This window comes from Cutaneotrichosporon oleaginosum (assembly GCF_008065305.1).
Source record: "Cutaneotrichosporon oleaginosum strain ATCC 20508 chromosome Unknown ATCC20508_contig04, whole genome shotgun sequence".
NCBI lineage: Eukaryota > Fungi > Basidiomycota > Tremellomycetes > Trichosporonales > Trichosporonaceae > Cutaneotrichosporon > Cutaneotrichosporon oleaginosum.
Window position 1 is genome coordinate 1,616,133 of NW_027072173.1, and position 21,155 is coordinate 1,637,287.

Here is a 21,155-nt window from a genome sequence, read left to right on the forward strand (position 1 = left end):
CCATTCTTTGAACGGGGGTAAACGCTGGAATCACCGAGTCTTGCAATCCCTGCCTTTCCCCCCAGCGCGCGTCTCCCCGCTGTCTCCTGTCTCCTGGAAGGCCCATGTCCATCTCGACTCGCTTGTTTCCGTAGCTTGCACCTCGCACTCGACCTCTCCTCCTCCGAACTCGGCGGTCAGCAGTCAGCTCTTGATTATGAACCGCCGCCCCGCACAGACACTCGTGCATGAGATGGCATCGCACTACTGCCCAGAACAGAACAGACTCTCCTCGACGCGTCGCGACTGGAGCCGAATACTGATCAACTGAATGGAAGAGGCCAAAAGGAGTGGCGTGCGGCGTATTCCCCGAGCATCCTCTCCTCTCGCGCCCTGGCGTTCCTTGCCCCTCCCTCCCTCCCTCCCCCCAACCGCAGTCGGCGCGCAGTCGACTCGTTCTCGTCCTCTCTCATTCTCATCCTCCTCGTCCTCCTCCTCGTCCTTACTCACTCACTCACTCCCTCTCTCTCTCTCTCTCTCTCTCTCTCTCTGTGTCCCACATATTCATCCTTGTCCTCTCCATCTCTCTCTCCCCCATCGCTCTCCATCGCAATCCCCACACTCACAAAGTCACCTCGGCATCCATTGTCATCGATCAGCCGATCCGCTCATTTATCCCGCCCACCTCCCTCCCACTCATCCATAATTAGCCCACAAGACATTATCTCCTCGCCCCGCTCCAACGTCCGACACGAAAGCTTTTGCCACCTCTCTGTCGTCATCACCCTCCGCTGCGACCGCGTCGCTGCATATCCTCGGCACATCTAGCCTGGCCACTGGACTCTCTCCTTGGCCATAATAGGCCTCCCACTCGCACCCCTATCCCTCCTCCCCCCCTTCTCTCTTCCAGACACCTCAAGTCTCGCAGACCCATTATTCCAGCTTGACCAATGCTAGTCCCACCCGGCGCGCAGCCCGCCCGTCCCTTCGGCGGCGCAGGCCCATCCCCCACCCCAAGTCGCTCGGGATCCCGCAACGACCTCTTCGCCGCATACCTCCCATCCTCCCCTACCCCACCTCCACCTCCATTGCGCAGTAACGATCTCTTCAGCACAAACTGGAGCCCAGCCCCGCCACCACCACCACCATTACCCAGCAACGACCTCTTCAGCACTACTTGGAGCCCCTCCCTCCCCCCGCCGCCGCTGCCGCGTAACGACTACTCGTCAACATGGAATCCGAAGCCGACGCCTCACAGCCTCACCCCGCGCCGCTTGGCCAACCTCACGCTCGACTCGCCGTCACCTCCCCACATCGCACACTCCCACACCTCCCCATCTCATCCATCACACATTGACGCCAACGCCACTTCTCACGCTCCCGGCCCTCTGCCTCCACCTCCAATTGGCGCACCCCCCGTCTCACCACCCGGCAGCCCCGAATACCCCAGTGGCGCGCTGCTCGCGCGCAGACTCGCAGCGGCCAAGAGCAAGGCCGCGATGCGCGAACCTCTCGAGCTTGACACTACGCCCCCGCGTACCTCGAGCCTCACCGCTGCATCCGTCGAGCTCTCACCCGCCGACTCGCCCCGCACACCGGCTGAGACCAAGTATGCGCCTCTTGCGCACTTTGGAGATCCCATTACGAACCCCGCCTCCCGGCCGCCATCGCCCCCAAGCCCGCCTCAGCCCGTGGCGGCTGCATCCAAGACGAGCTCGTTTTTCGCCTCCTCCGGTGTGCCCATACCGCCACCTGCGCTGGCCAACATATCCACTCCCCCGAGCCCCCTAGCGCTTAGCCGGGCTGCAAGTCTCCGCCGCCGCGGCGGCGCCACATCGCCGAGCTCACCCTCTTTCGCCCCTGGTCACGCGCACACCAACTCGCACACGAGCGCCCCCTCCCATTTGTCCGTATCGCCGCCCAACCTCAGCCCGCTCCATCAGAGTCCCTCACTCGCGCCGCAGTGGGTTCCGCCTTCGCCAACCGCCACGGACGACGTGCAGCTCCGCCTCTTCGCCGAGCCGGGCTACCTCCTCGGCGAGGGGCGGTACGCCACAGTCTACCTAGCGTCGTTCAAGAAGCGACCGATGTCTCCCACGTCCCTCAGCCCCACGCGCGCCAACAACGGCGAGACTGGGTGGAAGCTCTGCGCCGCGAAGCGTCTGGCGCCCGACCGCGAGAGCCAGACTATGGGCCTGCGTGAGGCCTTCTTCCTCAACCGCCTCGGGACGGGCAAGGGCCGCGGTCAGGTGTACGTCATCAAGCTTATCGCGGTCAAGGATGACACGGCGTCGCTCGGCGCAGGCGACAACCCACACGTGCACGTCATGAACGAATCGCGTGCCCTCCAGCGCGAGATGAATGTCATGAACACGGACTCGCCGCCGCGCCGGCTCAGAGCTTCGACAATCTATGCCGGCGGGCGCGGCGCCGAGGAGGTACCTCCACTCCCCGATCCATCGCGCCTCGTCCTGGTCGTGGAGCATGCTCCGCTCGGCACGCTCGACCGCCTCTTACGCACGAGCCCCGGCCTCGTCGGGCCGCAGCTCTGGGGGCGCTGGGCGCGTGAGGCAGCCTCCGCCCTGGAGTGGGTGCACGGCAAGGGCGTAGTGCATGCCGACGTCAAGCCGAGCAATCTCCTGGTGAGTCAAAAACGGGGATCATCGCCCGTTTCGGGGTGAGTCACTGACGGCAGCTCACGACCGACCTCCACCTGCGTCTTTCGGACTTTGGTTCGTCGCTTCTCATCCATCCCGAACATCCACCGACAGACGGTGTGGGCCTGGGCACGCTCCCCTTCTCGCCTCCCGAGCTCGTCGACCCCACCGCGCCCTTCTCCTTCCCCGTCGACATCTTCGCCCTCGGCGCCACGCTATACCAGTGCCTTACGGGTCGCGAGCCCTACCGCGGTGCCCGCCCTGTCGAGATGATGCACTACGTGCGCAACGGCGGGCTGTGGCAGTGGCTCGAGCGCGACCGCCTCGCGCGTGTCGGCACGCAAGGCTTTTTCTCCGCCACCGCCTCGCCCTACCCCTCCGCATGGCGCGCTGACCCGCTGCCGGGCACCGGTGCCGGCGCGGGCGCAGAGGTACGCCGCGGCGGTTCGCTGCGCGTGCCGCACAGCCACACGCCAAGTCTGTCCGTCGACATCCCGTCGACGCCATTGAAGCGCGTGGGCTCGGCCGAGTCGATCGTTGCCTCGACCGACGCAGGCCGGAGCGCAGAAGACTCGCCCGCGGGCGTACGCCTCTGGGCGGCATGGCACCATGGGCGGCACAACGGCGTGGACCGCCTGCTGAGCGAGCACCCGAGCCCACCGCGCTCGCCCGTCTCGCGCGCGTCCAGTATCCGCTCCCCGCTGCGCCACGTGCATGGCCCCGACACGAATGCGCAGCCTGAAGCCGTGTCCCCGCCCCTCGCGGCGGCGGGATATGCCGACGGCGCGCCGGCCATGTTCTTCCTCGGCGCAGGGACCGAGGGCGCCGCGCGCGTGCCGGATGCGGTGCGTGATGTGCTGCGCGCGATGATGGAGCCGGCGCCGGAGGGGCGGCCGGGCGCGACGGAGATATTGGGTGTGTGGGATGAGGTGGGGGTTGGGGTTGGGGAGGACGAGGAGGCGGGGGAGGAGGGGACGGAGAGGGTGTAAGCGAAAGAGTTGCCCTACAGACTAGCATGTCGTCAAGTATTGTTGTACAAGTTGTATATTAGAACCCAAAGATTGCATCCATTGTGCTTCTGCCCTTTGCCTTGGGCTTCTTGGGTTTGTCCTTGTTGGATTTGCGCTTGGGTGCGTCGATGGCCTTGGGCTTCTTGGGCTTTGGGGCGGGGTCGGCGGGGTCGGCGGGGTCGGCGGGGTCGGCGGGGTCGGCGGAGGGATCGGCAGGGGCCTTGTCGACTTGCCTTTCGGTCGATTCCTTCTTAGGCTTCTTGCCAGATGTCTTTGATGGGTCGGTCTTGTTCGCTCCTCCTTCGTCACCCTTGCCCTCACCAGTCCCCTCACGTCCCTTGTCTTTGACTTTGGCTTTAGTCCTCTTCTTCGTCTTGCCGAAGATCTCGTCCATTCCATTTTCAAGCCGCGCTTTTCGCTTCCTGGGCTCGGCAGCGACATCGGCCTCCACCAGCTCCCTTGGTGGCTTTGGCGACGTCGGCCGCGCAGGCGCAGGCCGCGCAATGACCTCCCCGACCTCGTCTTCTCCGGCAGGCTCGTCGGACGCCGCTACGGGAGCCTTGGGTGAGGCCTTCCTACGTTCGGCCTCGGAAAGGAGTAACGCAGCTTGGCTCAGCCCCAGTGCTGCACCGAGCGCGAGGGAGACGGAGAGGAGGCGGGCGTAGGCTGATAAAAGGGTGGTGTGGAGCGGGGCGAAGTGGTTCAGCTCGAGGATGGCGGTGGAGTGTCCTGCGGCGTGGAGGAGGGAGGTGCAGAACTGGTGTTAGCGTAGGAGACGTGGGGAGGGGGGCGGTGCGGGGAGGCTAGAGCGGAGAGCGGGAGGAGGAGGGGAGGGAAGGAAGGTAAGGAGGGATCGATTGAGAGTAAGAGGAAGCGGAAAGCAAGGAGAATGGTGGACCGGAGAGACGAGGAGGCAGCGGGGAGCTGCGAGCGAGGTACATACATTTGGCAGGAGCCGCCGTGTGGTGCCGTACAAATCTTGTGTCGAGGACGAGGACGAGGCGTGGGGTGGATTGTTGGCGAGATATAGAGACGCGATGACACGCTTGGATAGCCGGAGGACACGGTGGAGACGCGCAAGGAAGATCTGGGAGCGGTGCTGGTGTTTCGAGCGGGTGTAGAGGACTTGGAGGAGGGCTGTTTCGGTTGCGAGGTGGGAGGAGGTGCTTGAGTGGGGATGGGGATGGGGACGGGAGAGAGGTTGCATGTCGACGCCAATTACGGCGCAAGGTTGTAGGAAAGAGACAGAGGATGAGTTGTGCAGGTGGAGGACGATGTGGAGGATGAACGATGAGAGGTGAAGATTCCGAGGAGAGTGGAGGTGGAGGTGGGAAGTGGAAGACGCTGTCACAATTGATCCCGCATCTTTTGGCTACAGCACCATCCATCCCCCGAAACAGGGACGGGTAGGGATCTGACGAAAAGTTGACCAGATTCAGGACATGTAGGGGAGATTTGGCAGGGGTTTGGTTCAGGACAGGGCACGGTGTATCAGGTTATTGTCCTAGTTTCCTGGCCATATGAATAATTGGGCCAATATACTCTGTATTCATTCCGTGTGAGAGGTAATGCCTCTGTAGCTCTTTGTGGACTGGAGGTCTGATCTGGATGGAGCAAGACAGTCGAGTGGTCGCACAACGTAACAAGGTGTCACCAGACGTGGCAGACGTGCAAGCAAATGTAATCTACCGGGATGGAGTGAGACTTCCGGGACGATGATCGGACGAGACGCGTCGTGTGTCGTGTCAGAGAATGAGCAGGAGAAAGAGAGATCAAACGCAGGGCACTGTGACGCCGTCGACCAGAGCGACCAGAGCGACCAGAGCGATGCCAGCATTCTCCCACACCTCAAGGTTTCCGTATAGCTTGTAGCCGCCGATGCACGTCAGCCTCCACGCCGCGCCGCCGCCTCGTTCCGCCCGCCGCCATTGCCGCGCCGCCCACCCCCCTCCCCGCAGCAGACCCAAGCCAACTTGGCTACAATCTAGAGACTCGCCGCGCCACTCAACTCTCGGCACGCGAACGCCCTCCGCAAGCCAAAGCCCACGCCTGCGCCTGCGCCTGCGCCTCGAGCGCTCCAGCCTGGCTGGCGTCCACAGTTCCGCCGCCATCCCCGTTGCTGCCATTGCATCCTCCATCCTCCTCCATCCTCCTCCATCCTCCATCCATCATCCATTCTTTCATCCACTAATCCATCCATCCCACCCCGGCCACCCATCCACTGCGACATCCTTCCAATCGTTTCCCCTCCTCCCCCTTCCCCTCCGGCCACTCCCTTCTCCACGCCCGCCCGCCCCTACGCCCACCCCCGCCCTCTTCGGTACAGCGCACGCGCCGCATCCCCGCGCCACCCAACCATAGGGCGGACGCGTAGCAGCGGTCCGACCGCACAATGGAAGCGAATGGTGCGTGCTTGTCCTCCCAGTGATCGTGAGAGCGGTGCAGATCAGCGCGCAGCATGCGGACGCGCGCGCGTGCGCGAAGGTGATGGCCGAGCCGCGGCGCGTGTGCGTGTGCGTGCGCGTGCGCGTGCAACGCGCTCGGACCCACTGCATGCTGTGGCTGCTGGAGCGAGATTGAATCCATCCGAGTCTGATGCTGACTGTGACGCGTTTTCTTTTTGCATGCCACTCGGATGAATGACTACTGGCTACGACACATTCCCTCGGTGATGACTGGTCGCGTCTCGGTGACTGTGGACTGGTTACGGAACGGTGTACGGGGTGCGGGCTACACGGGCTACGGGCTACGGGCTACGGACTCCGGACTACTGTGGATGGCGTACGGTGTGACACGACAACCCTGCCTCCCAACCAACCGATCGATCACCAAACCCCCCCCCCCCCCCACCAACCTTCCCTCTGCAATCCCGCGTCGCAATCTGCCACCTCGCTGCCCTTTGCATCCCTCTCATCTCCCTCCCATTCCCCTCGGTCCCCCTTCCCTCCTCACCCGCCTTTGTCCGTTTCAACAACCACCACCACCACTCGTCGTCGTCGTCGTCGTCGTCGTCGTCGTCCTCTTCGTCGTTCTCTTCGTCGTTCTCTCCTTCTCCTCCTCATCCATCTCCCAACTCACTACTACCTCGTCGTGAACTGACAACACGCACGCCTCCTTCTCGCGCCACGCGCCACGTCCTCCTCCACACTCTACTCTCCTCTGCGCGTCGAATCTCCTCTTTCTCTCTTGACATCTTTTCCTCCCCTCTCTCTCACATCCCACATCCATCCCATCCACCGATCCACTTTTCCTCCCCTATCCCAACTCCGGCTGTGTCGACGCCACTCCCTTTATTAACGGCGTTATCTACTTTTAGGCCGACAGCGCGCTTCCCTGCCGGGCTCATCCACCTTCCGACGCCTGCCAACCCTCACGCGTTCCCCATTTCGGCGCGCCGAGAAGAACTCGTCTCCGCCACCACAAGACTCGGAGACCCTGTCTCGCAACTCGAACAACTCGGCTTTTCCCTCCCTTGCACGCGTCGTCGTAGACGACAGCTCGCTCAGCTCGGCCCTCTTTGGCACGTCGATTTCTTCCATTACCGAAGACACATCCTCCCCACCCATCCTCACAGCCCAGTCCTCGGCGGCGAGCCCTCTCTCCCAGCCATTGCAGCTGCACCAGCAGCACCAACATCAATATCAACATCAACAGCCCCGCAGCGCGTCCGCTTCTGCATCAACTTCGCCCGTCATCGGCGCTGGTCTCGAACTGTCATCGTCGATCCCTAACAGCGCCTCAACAAGTGGCTTTTACGGGGCACTCCCTTCATCCCCTATCTCCCCTTACCCTTACTCAGCGAAGGTGCCCCAGCGTACGCCCATGCCTGCATCGACCCTCCCTGCCATAGGGTCTTCTCCAGTTGCCGGCTTTGATCTCGAACCCATCACCTACCCCGCCCACCTCGCTCAGACACGTCCTCCTCCCCCTCCTCCTCCTCCTCCTCCTCCTCCTCCTCCTCCTCCACAGCTTCCACAAGACTCGGCTGCGACCTCCCCTTCATCTCCCGTCCCCTCCAGTACTCCGGCAGGGAGCACCCCGTCGCAGGCTGGTTCCTCCGCGCCAGGCGGCACTCCCGGCGCGGCTCCTGCTGTTCCTGCGCGTTCCGCCAACAGATACCGCGACTTTACTCTCGGCAACTCGCAGGCGGCCTTTGCCTCGGCCATGAACCTAACGACCTCTAGCCTTCAGCCACCTGTCAGCATGAATTCCTTGGGTATCAATGGCAGCCAGTCGCCAGCCGTCCCTGCCGACAACAGCAGCGGTGCGGTCGTCTTGCCCTCCTCCTCGTCGGCGGCAACAGGAACGCGTAGACCCAGCACATCTGGAAGTCGCAAGCCTTCCGTTTCCACACAGGCGCTTGCCGCCGGTAGAAGTGACCGGCGCGGAGGCGACAAGGACGACCCGGACTCGGCAGAGGATGGAGGGAAGCGCTCGCGCCAGCCATCCGAGGGCGGGACACGCGTTCGACGGCCACCAAAAGCCCGCGAGCGCGGTGACGCGACCAAGACGACCTCGGACGACGGCGATCTCCTTCTTGCGCCCATATTGCCTGCTGCAAAAGTTGCGCGCGCACCAGCGTCGTCGATGTACTTTTCGCCCGTGCCCGCTCACGGCAGGCCACCAGGGCAGGCTCTGCGCGCGCACACAGGCACGCTTGTCGGCGACCGCATCTGGTTCTTGGGCGGTGTGGACGCACGCTCGTGCTGGCGCGGCGTCGCCAGCTTTGACACAGAGTCATTGCAATGGAGCACGATCGAGACACACGGCCAGGCTCTGCCACCATTACGTGCGCACACGACGACCCTGGTTGGCGACCAGCTGTACATATTCGGTGGAGGCGATGGCCCGACGTACTCGAATGATGTGTGGGTGTTTGACACCATTACACATCGTTTCTCCAAGCCACATATCGTGACGCCCAAAGCCAGCCTTCCTCCTCCGCGTCGTGCGCACACGACCGTGCTGTACAGACACTTCCTTGTCGTTTTCGGCGGTGGCAACGGTCAAGCTGCGCTCAACGACGTTTGGGCGTTGGACGTGAGCGATCCAAGTCGCCTGACGTGGCAAGAGTGGCGCACGCGTGGGGATGTTCCACAGAAGAAGGGCTACCACACGGCCAATTTGGTTGGCGACAAGATGATTGTCTTTGGCGGAAGCGATGGGCACGCGAGCTTTGCCGATGTGCATGTGCTGAACCTGCGTGAGTACGGACATGCTGTTGTTGGACGTCGCTGACGACAGAAACCATGACTTGGACACTTGTGCCTACCGAGGTCAAGCACAATCGGCTGTCGCACACGGCAACGCAGGTTGGCTCGTATCTCTTCGTTATCGGCGGGCACAACGGCCAGACGTACGCACAGGACGTGTTGTTATTCAACCTAACAACACTGGCGTGGGAGTCCAAGGTGCCAAAGGGTGTGCCGCCTCCTGGGCGGGGCTATCACGTCGCGGTCCTGCACGATGCGCGCATCTTCATTTCTGGCGGCTACAACGGTGTAGCCGTCTTTGACGACCTCTGGACTCTTGATCTTGGCGCGGGGGCGTATCTGCCGCAGGTGGTAAGTGGAGAGGATCCTTCCTTTACTGACACCAGACGACATTCGAGGTCAACGAACAGTCGGACCACCTGCGCATGATGAGCCCTGTGCCCACGAAGAACGGCCCGAGCGGCGCGGGTGGCCGCATCTAGCCATATCACGATAGAATTCCTTCATAATCTGGTAGGGGGTTGGGTTTGGGGGTTGGGAGGGTGATGGGCTTGTGGGGTAATGGGTGGAGGAGTGCTGGCTTGGAAGTGCAGATGCACGCGAGGTATTTGGTGTTGGAAGACGGGGGAATCGGAGGCAGTGCCCTTCTACTGATCTGCTGGTGCTTGTGTTCTGGTCGCTCATACGATCCACTTCTGCAGCATGTTGCATGATACTCGCACTCTCGCAACACCCGCCACGTGAACCTGGGGTCCCGCGCGGAAATGATCCCGACGCGTTCCCGCCACCCATCCCGCAGTCGCAATATCGCGACACGTACTTCCAGAAAGTGTGTTGACGTTTACATCGTCAACCCACCACTTTCACCATGGAAGCCCTCACGTCGCTGTGGGCCACTCTCAAAGTGTACCAGGGCCCGCTAGTGACGCTGGCGCTGATCTTCGGCCCCGGCCTCGCGCGGCGCCTGACCGCGCTCCTCTCTCCACCGCCCGCCGACGCGGCGCCGCCCCCGCGCCCGCGCCTTTTATGGCTCCTCCTCCTCCTGCACGCAGCGTACGCGGCCCTCGTCCTCCTGTCTCCGCCCTACGACGCCTTCGCCTCCCTGGACCTCCTCACGCCGTCCGACATTCTGCGCCCGCTGGTCCTGCGCGACCTCGGCCAACCCACAGACGGGTGGACCCAAGTCGACCCGCTCGTCGAGCTCTTCCTCGCGCGCCTCGGCACCGTCGACGGCCGCATCGCATACTCGCGCTGGGGCCACGCCGTCTTCTTCCACTGCGCGTGGTGCCGCCAGCGCGGCGACTTTGCGCTCGCCGCCGCGCCCCGCGTCCTCGGCCCGTATGTGCTGCAAGCCCTCGTCCTCGGCGTGGTGGGGTGGGACGCCGTCGGCGGGGCGGGCAGCCGGATGCGCGCGAACAAGTGGCGCAACACGCTCGGATGGGTCGTCGCCGCCGCCGCCGCCGCAGAGTTCGGCGCGCGGTGGTACGTCGAGATGCGTGTTGTGCATGGTCATCTGACGCATGTGAGTCGCAGAGGCGCAGGGGCCGAGGTGCCGAAACCGTGCCGAAACCGTGCCGAAACCGTGCCGAAACCGTGCTGACAGCAGCTCTCGCCCGCGCTCGACAAGGCGCGCGCACTCGTCCAGCTCGCGATTACGGCCGCGTACGTCCTGCTGCCGGTACGCCCGTCGCCTGCGGACCTGAACAACGCGCGGCTCACGCGCACGCTCGAGTCGGCGTACAATACGCTGTCGCTCGCACAGGCCGCGCGCACCGCCATCGCGGGCAGCCCGGCGCTGTCGCGCTCCGCGGGCGAGTGGGCCGCTGCGCGCGTCAAAGCGGAAGACGCGGCGCGCTCCGACCCCGCCGTCGTCGGCGCCGCGCTCGATGCGGGCGTGTATGAGCGCGGCCCCGCCGGGCCAGGGTATGCGAAGAGCAACCGCGAGGGGGCCGGGCGCTTCGTGCGCGCGCAGTGGGGGCGGGTCGTGAGGCGGCAGTAAGAGCATGCACACAATAACAAAAGCCTCCGCGGAGGCAAGCGCGCACCTTCTTCTCCGCGCGGGGGATGGCACAGCGGACGAACCCAAGGACCATGTGTGCCCCCCGGCTAAGCGTGAAGGATTTAGACAAGACCAGACAAGACAATTCAAGATCGGACACGAGAACGGCAGGATACATCTGGGCGACACTCGGGTTCGAACCGCAGACTTATGTACCTGACTGGACGGTGGCAAGTGGACTCGCCCCGAGCATTTTACCGCTCGTCTCACAGTTCGTCACGCTGGATGGATGCATGCCGAACCTGCGCCATATAAGGGAGATGTGGAGGCATGCCTGCGCCGTCCAGACCGGTTTTCTGCATCGCTCGAGCGATGAAATGGTTTTTTTTTGTTTGCGAGCAGTACGAAAAATCAATGCATGCGCGCATGCGCACTAATCTCCGGAAAAGGGCGGGGTTCGTGCTTCCTCCAATGGCATGGTGCGCCAGGCGTGGCCGTGGCTTCCGCACCCATGCATTCTCGTGCCTCGCGCAACACCGGCCCGGCTGACCGGCCCGAACAGAGCTGCTGATCTGCGACTTGCGGACCCGCAGATCGCCGCCGACTTGTTCGCCCAGTACTAGCAGTACTGCCGCGGTTGATGATCGATGAGCCTGCTGGCTGCTGGCTGCTGAGCCTGCTGACCAGATCCAGATCGCACTCGGGAACACCTCGGCGATGGGCCGGGTCAATCGGGCATATGCGTCACAGGGGTGGGAGAGAGTCAACACCGACACCCGGCACCGGTGGCGGGGAAGCCTCGGCCTCCGGCCTGCGGCGTGCGCGGACGACACTCGGCGACGACGAGCATGGCGCGGGGCACACGCTCTGCATGCTGTCCGTCCTACGCACCATGCACACCCGCTGTACACCGCAACGCTCACGCCCGTATCCAGCACCCGATGCAGACCCAATGCGGCACCTAAGCGGCTTGGCGGCGGGCAAGGGGGATACGGCGGACGACGGCTACGCGGCTTCGGCGGACGGTGCCGCGTGCCACCGCACAGGTCGTTGGGTGCGAGGGAGGGGTCATGCATTCCGTCATTGTCCATTTGGCGAGCTTTGTGCCTCGACCGCTCGAGTTCAAGATCCCGCCGCGCCACTCGACATTCTGCACTCCACACTTGGACCATCGTAGCGACGTAGCGAGCTATAGCGAGCGTGATCACTCGGCTTTGCGACCGCACTGCGATCCTGCAGCCGGGAACTCTGCGACAGCGATAGGGCGGCACGGCGAGTGCGGCGACAGCCAAGACAGCGACCACGCGGGCATCGTTTACAACACGCCGCAATTCATCTCTTCACACACCCTTGCCCGGAGGCATCTCGAGCACCTTTGATGGACCATCGCCCACCATCCACCCATCCAATCCACAAGCGGCAGCGTCGTGACAAGCGGCCATCATGTGAGTCATCACCAGTGCGCGCAGTGCAGACGCTGGCGAGCACATTAGTCCCACCATCGCAAACTGACGACGCAGCCACCACTCCCCCCTCAACGAGCCGGTGCGCAGGGCACACAACATTTGACACATTCTTCCTCAATCCTCGATCTCGACCAGCCTCCTCCCACTCCACCCCCTCCCCCCCCCCCCCCCCTATGTAAACATCGCCGTCGCCTCTTTTCTCTCTCTCTCTCTCTCTCTCTCTCTCTTTCTCTCTCTTCAACTCTCCCTTCGTCACCTGTCAATCACCCATCGTTCATCGTTCACCGTTCATCCAAGTGACCTGAACACCCCTTCCGCCGACTGCGAGTGGTGAGCGCAACTCGCCTACATCTCATCCACTCCCGCGCCACCACCATGTCGCAGCCTTCCTCCTCCGCGGGCGGCGGCGAGGTCATGCAGCCCACACCCGTGGTCCCCTCGTCCCAGCAAAGTTCCTCACACGCCCAGCCCGACGTCTCCTCATCATGGACCTGTCCTCCCGTCCAAAGCACCCCCGCAAAGCGCTCAAGTCCCTCCGCTCAAGACCGCATCGCTAAGCGCCACTCTACGACGTACCCCACCACCGCCTCATCCCCCACCCATGCAACCCCCAGTGCCAATGCTGCCGCGGATGGAGCTATGCCTCCGACTGCCCCTTGGCCCACCAGCTTCCGGCACGCCACCACGTCACATGCCCCCGTGCAGTCGACCTCGGCACAGGCCCATACACGGTCACAGTCGGTCGCTTCCGCTTCCCAACCTTCCTCAACCATCCTATTGCACAACTCCGCGTCTCAGGTATGGGACCGCCGCCATTCACTCACATCGGCCATGCAACACCAGCCGCCCGAAGCCGAGGCGAGCTCGTCGGGAGCGGTGCATGCCTTTGAGGACTACGACGACATTCAGCAACACTTCCCTGCACACGCCGATAACCGAACACTCCCTACAATTCGGCAACCCGCCGTCGCACGATCCCCTGCCTTCCCACGCGGGCTCGAGCAAGAAGAGGCGTTCAGTGATCTTTCAATCCTCGGCTACCCCATGCCACAGCCGCAACCGGACCCCCGTGCGCCTGAACGCCTCGCCGACAGGCCCGACGAGTGGGGTCTTCTCTCTGAGATGGGACCCATAAGCAGAAGCGAGCTGAACAACGTCTCTGGCTGGAATGACCGTGTGCATGGAAGGCAGCCAAACACATCAGACTTTGCGCGCTTCGCCGCCGGGCCCTCGGCACCTCCCGCGTCCGCTCCGGCGGTGCCACCCGCGCTGCGCAACATGCGCGCGCGCGAGTCTCGAGAGTTCCCTAATATCCCTGCTTTCCCGCCCTCTGGGTCCCCTCAGCCTGACCCACCTCGTGTCGCTTCTGCAAGAGTCTTGAGCGCCCTGGACTTTGAGGCCCAGACGGCTGATGTCTCCCGGGACCGTTTCGACTGGCCCACCTCTAGCTCTGACGAGTCCGAAGCCGGCGAATCCCCCGGCAGCGTGAATGCCTTGCTTCGACGGGCGCGGCGGCGCGCGATGGTCCGCCCCTCAGCTGAGATGCTTCCGCAAGATGCTTACAGGTCCGCTCGCTTGGGGATCGCGGCTCCGCTGAGAACGACACGTGCAGCCGCGGCATCTCATGCCGTCTCCCCAGGCCCAGCGCCGTTGCTAAACCAACCTCCCAGCGCGGCGCCCATCGAGTGGCAGAGTTTGCGGGGTTTCCGGGCGCTGTCCCCTCCTCCCAGGCGAGAGCGCAACAACGCCGTGCGCGATTGGCGCAATGGCGTCGCCCAGCACTCCATTGCCCTTCCCCCTGGCTCTGGGAGCACTCAACGTCTCTCAGCATTAACAGCGGGTTCTCAGTCTGGCCGACCCGCTCGCCCCGACTCTCATGTTCCATCTCCCCTGGCACGATACCCACCTCCTACAGACACCCGCCTAGACAGAACACGACCGCCCCGCAGCGACACTCCCGCAGCACAGGGCACGTTTCCGCCGTTTACGAACAATCCCCCGGACAGGGCTCGACCGCCTACTCCCATCGCCCGGGAGCGACCTCGGGCCTCACCTGGGATCCGCCCCGACATACAGTCAAGCTTGGACATGGAGTCATACTTCATGGCCTTGGGGCAGATTCGTTCGCACTCTCACGGGCGATTGTCTGAGCTGGTTCAGGCCCGTCCGGACCCGAGGACTTCGTCTCCTCCCAATACGCTCATGCAGCATCACATGGACGCCTCAGTCGCCTCCACGGCCGTGGCAGGCGGGACCACTCGCAGCGCCATCCCTCCTCCAATGACGCTGGCACGTCGCCGCGCTGTTCAGTTGGCACGCTTCGAGCAATTGCGTAGGGAGAATGATGAGCAATTTGGACGCACTTCCGAGCCCGAGCCTGACGTTGCGGGGGCGCCACCGTCCAGCGGTCTTCGGCCTCTATTGTTGGCCGGTCATGTGCCCTACCGTGCTGGTCAGGCGACGGACGAGCGTGCAAGGCAGCCAGTTGATGCCCTTCCGCCGAGGCCTTCCCACCATCGTGGGGCACCCGCGCGTCACGTTAACCCCTACGACCCTCTGGCAATTGCCTCCCCTCACCCACTACTCCGCCGACGGTATGTCGATGAGGGCGGATTCACTTTCGATCCTTCGACGATCGAGGATACCGCATTTGATGCCGACGGCGTGTTGAGACCTTCAGAGTTCCCCACCACGCCTGGAATGCAGACGGCGTTGAATCCGCTGCGGGCCGATGGAGGCGATCCCATCAGGCGTCAGCCGTTGAATCGCTACCTGCAGACATCCTCTCACCCCATCCCACCAGTTGCCGGTCCCTCGGGCCTGACTCTCGCACGCCAAGATCGGGAGGCCCGGATCGCGCGTACTCAGCAGCTGGCCAGTTCTGGCAACGCCTATGGCGCGCACGAGCAAGAGCCCCTTTTTTCGCGGATAGTCGGCGCTGCCATGAACCCGGAGGACCGCGCTTGCCGCGTCATCGCGTGCGCTCTTGTTGAACAGGATCCGTTGGCCTACCTGGCATCAAACACCGTCAACAGCCCGGAAGACTACCGCCTGCGCCCAGAGATGACGCCCGAGGCTCGAACGCTGCTGCTCATGCGCATAGCCCGCGCCACCTCCATGTTCCCCGCGCTCAGCCGGCGCAACTTTATGACCGCCGTTCTCGTTCGCAGTAGCTGGTCGGTCGCCAAGGTGGATGGCGAGAAGGACGAATGCTGCGCCATCTGCCAGGAGGACGTGAGTGGGTGCGCCGACCCAGCTGACAGCAGTACGAGCCCAACCATAGGGTCAGCGTCACCCCCTGCAACCACATGTACCACGTCACCTGCATGGACGTGAGTTTGTTCTCGTGCTCTCGCTGATAATAGACATGGATCAAGACGCCCAACGTTTCGACCTGTCCCATGTGCCGCCGTGACCTTGCCTTGATGTTCAACGCGAGGAGGCTGTGTGTCGGCGGCAAGGAGGCGGCGCTCAAGTTGTGGCTCGAATTTCCCACTGACATGGTGCCCCCACGCGAGTTCTGAGATGTCCGTGTCCGCTTCTCATCACCTTTGAGGCGCGTCCTCCTTTTGCGACTAGCAGACACCCCCACAACCCCCACACCTATCACTGCCTGGACACCTTCGTGCTCTGCCTACCTACCATGTTGTCGACGGCCAACTCTCTCACCCGTGTCGACCCCTAACCTACCACCGCTTTCTACACCCTGCCTCTGCGACATTGCTTGCAGCGCGCTCTACATATTCACGCCTGTACCGCCCCTGTTGTTCTGTATGTGATGAGTACATGTGTCAGCCGCTTTGTCAGGGAGGATGGTGAGGAGGGGGATGATCGTTCCAAGCGCTAGCCATACAGACCTGGCCTAAGCACACCATCCCGTGGAACACTGTCGCAAGTTCATGAGATCTTCTCTTACACGTTCGCATCTCATAGATTCCCTCACGGGCACCCCACGCGGCGACCCGTCCGGGAATCGATCAGATTCCCGATCGAGCCGATCGCGTCTGTCTCACATCTACGGCACGCACGTCTCATAGTCGCCGGGACTGATTTACGGCAAGTTCCAGCGGCCAGACCACCCGTCGAGTCCGTCGGCTCCTCCGTCCCCTCCGCCTCCGCCTCCGCCTCCCTCCTCCGTCTCCCGAGCCAGACCGGATGAGGCATGGTGTCCAGCGGAGCATGCTGTCCGGCGGGATCACTGCCGTAGGCCATGTTCCGCCCGGGGTGGATGCGAGTGTCCCGCAGGCCAGGTTCCTGCACTAGTTTAGTAGGATGCGGTGACACGCGAAGGCTACTCGGCGAAGGCGGGTCAGGATGTGAGCGAGGAGCGTTAGCAGGGCAAAGGCGGGTCAGCACGGCGAAGGCCGGTCAGCATGTGAGCGAGATAGACGGCCAGCGCGAGACGCTGAGTCAGCAATTGACCGACACGGGACGCAGGAGTCGTTAGACAATGCAGGAGCTGGCGTGGGTCAGCAACTGGCCGAGTTGGAATAGTGGAACGATCGGGGAGGCGGTGTGGCGGGGATCGAGATCGGCGGATCGGCGGATCGGCTCGGCGGATCACCGCCACTTATGGGAATGTAAGAATAGTGAGCGGTAGTCCGCACAGGGGCGAGAGGGAGGAATGCAGAGGTGCAGCGTGCCTGCTGACATGTACGTTCCATCTGGAGTGCGCTGCAGGTCGAACGGACACGGTGCGGCCGCATCTCCGGGTGTGACGCCGCGGCTAGTCGCGACGAGATGAAGAGCTCCTGCGTCGACCCACTCCAGCGCAGCCATTGCACCGACTGAAAGACAGGCGAGGGCGTTGTAGTAATGCGCGGCGCCAGCAGGCTGTTGTTGATGAGGCCCAGCGCACACTCGTGACTGCTACACTTGATTAGTCTATCCCTTTTGCAGGCAAACGACTGATCACCTAAGCGGCAAGGCAGCAGCCACTTCGTCTCGTGAGGGAGGAGGTATAGTTGCTGCCCGACAGTGTTGGATCGCGGCCGCGTTGCGGCCGAGGCCGAGTGGAACGCACGGCCTGAGCTAGAATGCGGAGTGGGGACAGTGCGGCGTGCTCTGCGTCAATGGGCTTCGCCGAGCCGTTATTCTGCAACACCTGTGGCCTACCGTCAGCGGGACATCTGTTCCGTTCCGAGCTTCCAGAAATTCATGCGTTGTCCTGAATGTCCAGTCGCCCCACTTAGTGAACGGCCGACGACGCGAAGGCCAGCAGCTTCGCGGTGGCCTATGGCTGTCGATATCGATGTCATATCGACTGCCGAAGCGCCAGTGACTGCAATCGTAGTGGGATACGACAAAGGGATGAAGTTGGTAGGCGCGTTGAACGTGGCACGGTGATTCTTGAAGACTCACTCACCCCCCTTGCAATGTCGGACCCGGGCAAGGTAAAAACGTCGAATTGGCACAGGAATTTACCATTACATGTCATGGTCGGCGACGTATTGCGACTGAGCTGAAAGACAGAGTCTGAGCTGGTGAAACCGACGAGAGTAACGTTAATTTCAGCCGCTTTGCTGGTACGAATTCGTGGGCATCCGGCTGCCTGGCTGCTTTCAAATGACGCTGCTTGGCTTCTCGGCGAGGGCCCATATCTGCCAGGTTTGTGCAAACGGGGGCCAAAGCTATCTTCCATCACAGCACCCTCTGCACTCTGTCCCCGTCGCAAACCTGCTGCTAGGAGGCTCCTGGCCTGCTCGTAATATAGATTCTGACGTCCTGCTGTGCACTCCGGCCCCCATGCGCAGGAAGCGGCTCCGCTGCCCGTGCACCCTCGGCGTGTGCACTGCGGGACTGCTGAGCTCTTGTCTCAACATCCAGGATTATTGCTATACGAGAGTCCTTCGCAAGCCTCGTGCCACTTCGCCCAGGGCGCCTTTGCCACTCTCGGCAGCCAATCCTCTTCCGACAAGCTACGCCCGCCACCATTAGCGGCACGGTACCGCCACAAGAGTGCTCAACACAGTAGACGGCACACCGGCAAGTCGAGACCCGGACAGCTGACGAACGCACGTGCTGGTCAGACGACATTGTGTACCAAGTTCAGCACAAATGCCCCCCCGCGCTCGTCACTTCCGAGGCCGCCTTGGCACGTCGTTGCTCCCGAACAGGCAGAGAGAAGGTAGGCAGGCACACACCGTGTCCCCGGATCGACAGGACCAGATGGGGGATCGACGTGACTTTGTACTCTCCGCGATCGACGATCACCCCATGCCTCACCGTCTCCGGATGCTGCAGACGCAGCAGGGCCTCATACGGCCGACGTTGCTCACCTCGATCGTGCTGACTTGGCAGATCTGTTATGAGACAACCCGCGTCTGCTGAGTTTGGCTGATAATCGGCTTCTCTTACGAGGAACAGCCCAGGCACCCGTCTGGCTCACTCGGTACCTGGATCACGAGATTAGAGTTGGCGGCTGATCTGCCCTTTGCCGGCCCTACTCACCCCCACCGGCCAAACAACGTTCGTAGCTCCTCTCCGAAGCCGCGACCTAGACATGGTCGAGATCCTTCTTAACTTCTGGCCGCGGAAAACTCGGAGTCGGGACAGCCGACACGGAGTGAGCTTGATTGCTGCTCTCGGCGTTCGGAAGCATCAACTCCGGCGGTCACATGCCAGCGGGGCACGCGCCGACTGACTGCGGATGACATGTGCTTCCACAGCGACTGGTTTACGCAGCCTCCGTCATGCGGGCCATCTCACATGGTGTAGTGTGACGAAGGGAAGACGGGCTTCCTGCCGCGCCGGTCCGCTCCCGCGCAGCGAAGCCCGCGCCTCCTGCACGGGAAACTGGCGGGGCTGCTCCGCGTCCCCCACTCGCACCCTCGTGTGCTGCAGAGTAGAGAGGTTCGCGTGACGACGTCCAGCCATCAATTGTGCAACAAGCAACTGGAACGCCCTGCCGCAGTGGACGCAACTCTAATTGTCGCGTCCAATTGTCGCCAGAGCTGGAATCCTGCGCGTCGCCAGGCGGGGCTCCTGACAAGGGCCTTCGGGCCAGGAGGCTCGGAGCGCCAAGCGGACTTAGAGATGGATTTCTGGGTCACCAGTGACGCCAGTGGCGGCAGGAACCCCCGATCACCCGCTGGATCGCGCTGGGTGGACTGTTGATCGACGTTTTGGTGTTCCGAAGCGCCGGTGGCCAGCCAGGTGGCGCAGATTGGTGAAGTTGTAAGGCTCTCTGCATGGTCGGCCCCATGGGCGCCCACTCGGCTCCCAGTTGCGAAGCACTGCAAGTGGCTGAATGTCTGTGGTGCTCTTAGCGCAGTACAGCCGGTGAAGTTGCATACAGACCACTCGGTTAGTAACACGCACATGCGTCCATCCCTTTCACATCCCCGGCAATGACGACAGCGGCGATTCAGAACATCTTCCATCGCAGCCAAGCGCGCGATAATTCGGCCGCACGCATCAACACCAACAAGGTTGATCCGAGGTAGATCATCCTGCGGACCGGGAATAGAGGGAGGGAGTCGCGAGCTTAGACGGAGCAGAATTCGTCCGCCTCGAGCCAGGAATCAAAGTTCAGCCCTCAACCTTGCGTCACGCGGGTTAAGTTCAAAACTTGGAGTCCCGCGAGAAGCGCGTCAGGAACTGGGCGTCTGCAGTGAGTTGGGATGTCGTCAGCCAGTGATCAGCGGTGCATTGTTCGAGGATGTTGGTGAGGGAGCCTCGAAGGGTCAGTAAGTACGCAGCTCTTGGGAGTACGTATCGTGGAAGGGCTCCACTCAAGTAGAACGGCGACCGGGCGATGAATAGTCATCAATGGGTCCGGCGAGTGAAAACAACCTTACCCAGGAGTTACGCGCCACGAGGGCTGCTGGATGTAGGGAGGTGACTTGGCTAGATCGAGCTGAAGTGTTGGAGTTCGCCCTGGTTTATCCTGACGTAAGCGAATGGGCCATGGAGTGTGTTCATGCTGTGCGGATCGCTCGTGGCTGTTGATGATGTGAGAAGTGCCACATTGGCATTGTGCGCCCTTCCTTGGTCAGTGATCCTGCCACACTGCCACCTCCGCACGATCGGCTCAGACCTAACTTAGCTGCGCGCCGTGGAAAGCATCAATCTCTTTCCCATTATGGGCGGGCCACTGCATATGCCTGCCAGTGTGCGCAATCCGGTTGCACTGACTTGTAGCCTTTCTCCTCTCGCTCGATCACAGTGGTCAACCTTCCCCCACTCTCAACGAACAACATGAAGTGTTCATCCCCCCACATGCCACAGAGCTCCCGCGTCCGAGTGGGGAGACAGTCAATTGAGGCGGGGCGGGAGGCGGGGCGGAGCTCTCCAATACACGTGAACGCGAAGTGATGAAACGAGCGAGGTGGCAGGAGCTTGGCTGTGACTCGGTCCATCTTGACATCAGTAGAGATTACGGCGACCATTCACACGTCCATGGCGTGCTTGATGCTGGCGAGCGTCGCGCCGGAGCCGGCGGCACCGGCGAACCGAGGGAGAGCTCGGAGTGGCGCTCTCCAGGCGCCTCGTTTCGAGTAGCCTCCAGCTGAATGGTGCCCTATCTTGGCGGTCTAGACACGACGTGCGTCTGAGTTAGACTGCCTTCCCTTATCGGATGGACTACAGGCAGTAAAGGCCGAGTTGGTGGAATGTCGCCAGCTTCGACATTGTTTCACCTGGTGCCTCGATGCCAGCCGCATCTGGCAAACCGTGTATGAGTTAGCTTCTCCTGGGCCATCAAGTGAAAATGACGCGGGATCCACAGCCATTGTCTCAGCCGCGGCAGCCTTCAATCGGCTCCCGGGGTCGACGAACATCCACCGCGGCTGTTGAAATGAGGAATGCGGAAGCGGCGAAGGTGGCGATCT

At 62.5% G+C, this 21,155-nt stretch overlaps 5 protein-coding genes across 5 annotated transcripts; 4 read left to right on the forward strand and 1 right to left on the reverse strand.

The window, feature by feature from the left end:
- Positions 1-929: 929 nt before the first annotated feature.
- Positions 930-3,625, forward strand: COLE_05077 (uncharacterized protein; the record flags this gene model as incomplete). Its single annotated transcript, XM_018426027.2, has 2 exons — positions 930-2,621; positions 2,675-3,625. 2 exons carry the CDS (start codon positions 930-932, stop codon positions 3,623-3,625), a joined length of 2,643 nt encoding a protein of 880 aa, XP_018278099.1.
- Positions 3,626-3,683: 58 nt separating this feature from the next.
- Positions 3,684-4,853, reverse strand: COLE_05078 (uncharacterized protein; the record flags this gene model as incomplete). The annotated part of the gene is made up of 2 exons (XM_018426739.2): positions 3,684-4,403; positions 4,590-4,853. The coding sequence occupies 2 exons, from the start codon at positions 4,851-4,853 to the stop codon at positions 3,684-3,686; spliced, it is 984 nt and encodes a 327-aa protein (XP_018278098.1).
- A 3,380-nt stretch (positions 4,854-8,233) lies between these two features.
- COLE_05079 (uncharacterized protein) lies at positions 8,234-9,341 on the forward strand (the record flags this gene model as incomplete). The annotated part of the gene is made up of 3 exons (XM_018420411.1): positions 8,234-8,849; positions 8,891-9,210; positions 9,246-9,341. 3 exons carry the CDS (start codon positions 8,234-8,236, stop codon positions 9,339-9,341), a joined length of 1,032 nt encoding a protein of 343 aa, XP_018278097.1.
- Positions 9,342-9,727: 386 nt separating this feature from the next.
- COLE_05080 (uncharacterized protein) lies at positions 9,728-10,858 on the forward strand (the record flags this gene model as incomplete). Its single annotated transcript, XM_018420875.2, has 2 exons — positions 9,728-10,381; positions 10,466-10,858. 2 exons carry the CDS (start codon positions 9,728-9,730, stop codon positions 10,856-10,858), a joined length of 1,047 nt encoding a protein of 348 aa, XP_018278096.1.
- Positions 10,859-12,699: 1,841 nt separating this feature from the next.
- Positions 12,700-15,848, forward strand: COLE_05081 (uncharacterized protein; the record flags this gene model as incomplete). Its single annotated transcript, XM_018424823.1, has 3 exons — positions 12,700-15,558; positions 15,591-15,656; positions 15,690-15,848. 3 exons carry the CDS (start codon positions 12,700-12,702, stop codon positions 15,846-15,848), a joined length of 3,084 nt encoding a protein of 1,027 aa, XP_018278095.1.
- Between the last annotated feature and the right edge of the window lie 5,307 nt (positions 15,849-21,155).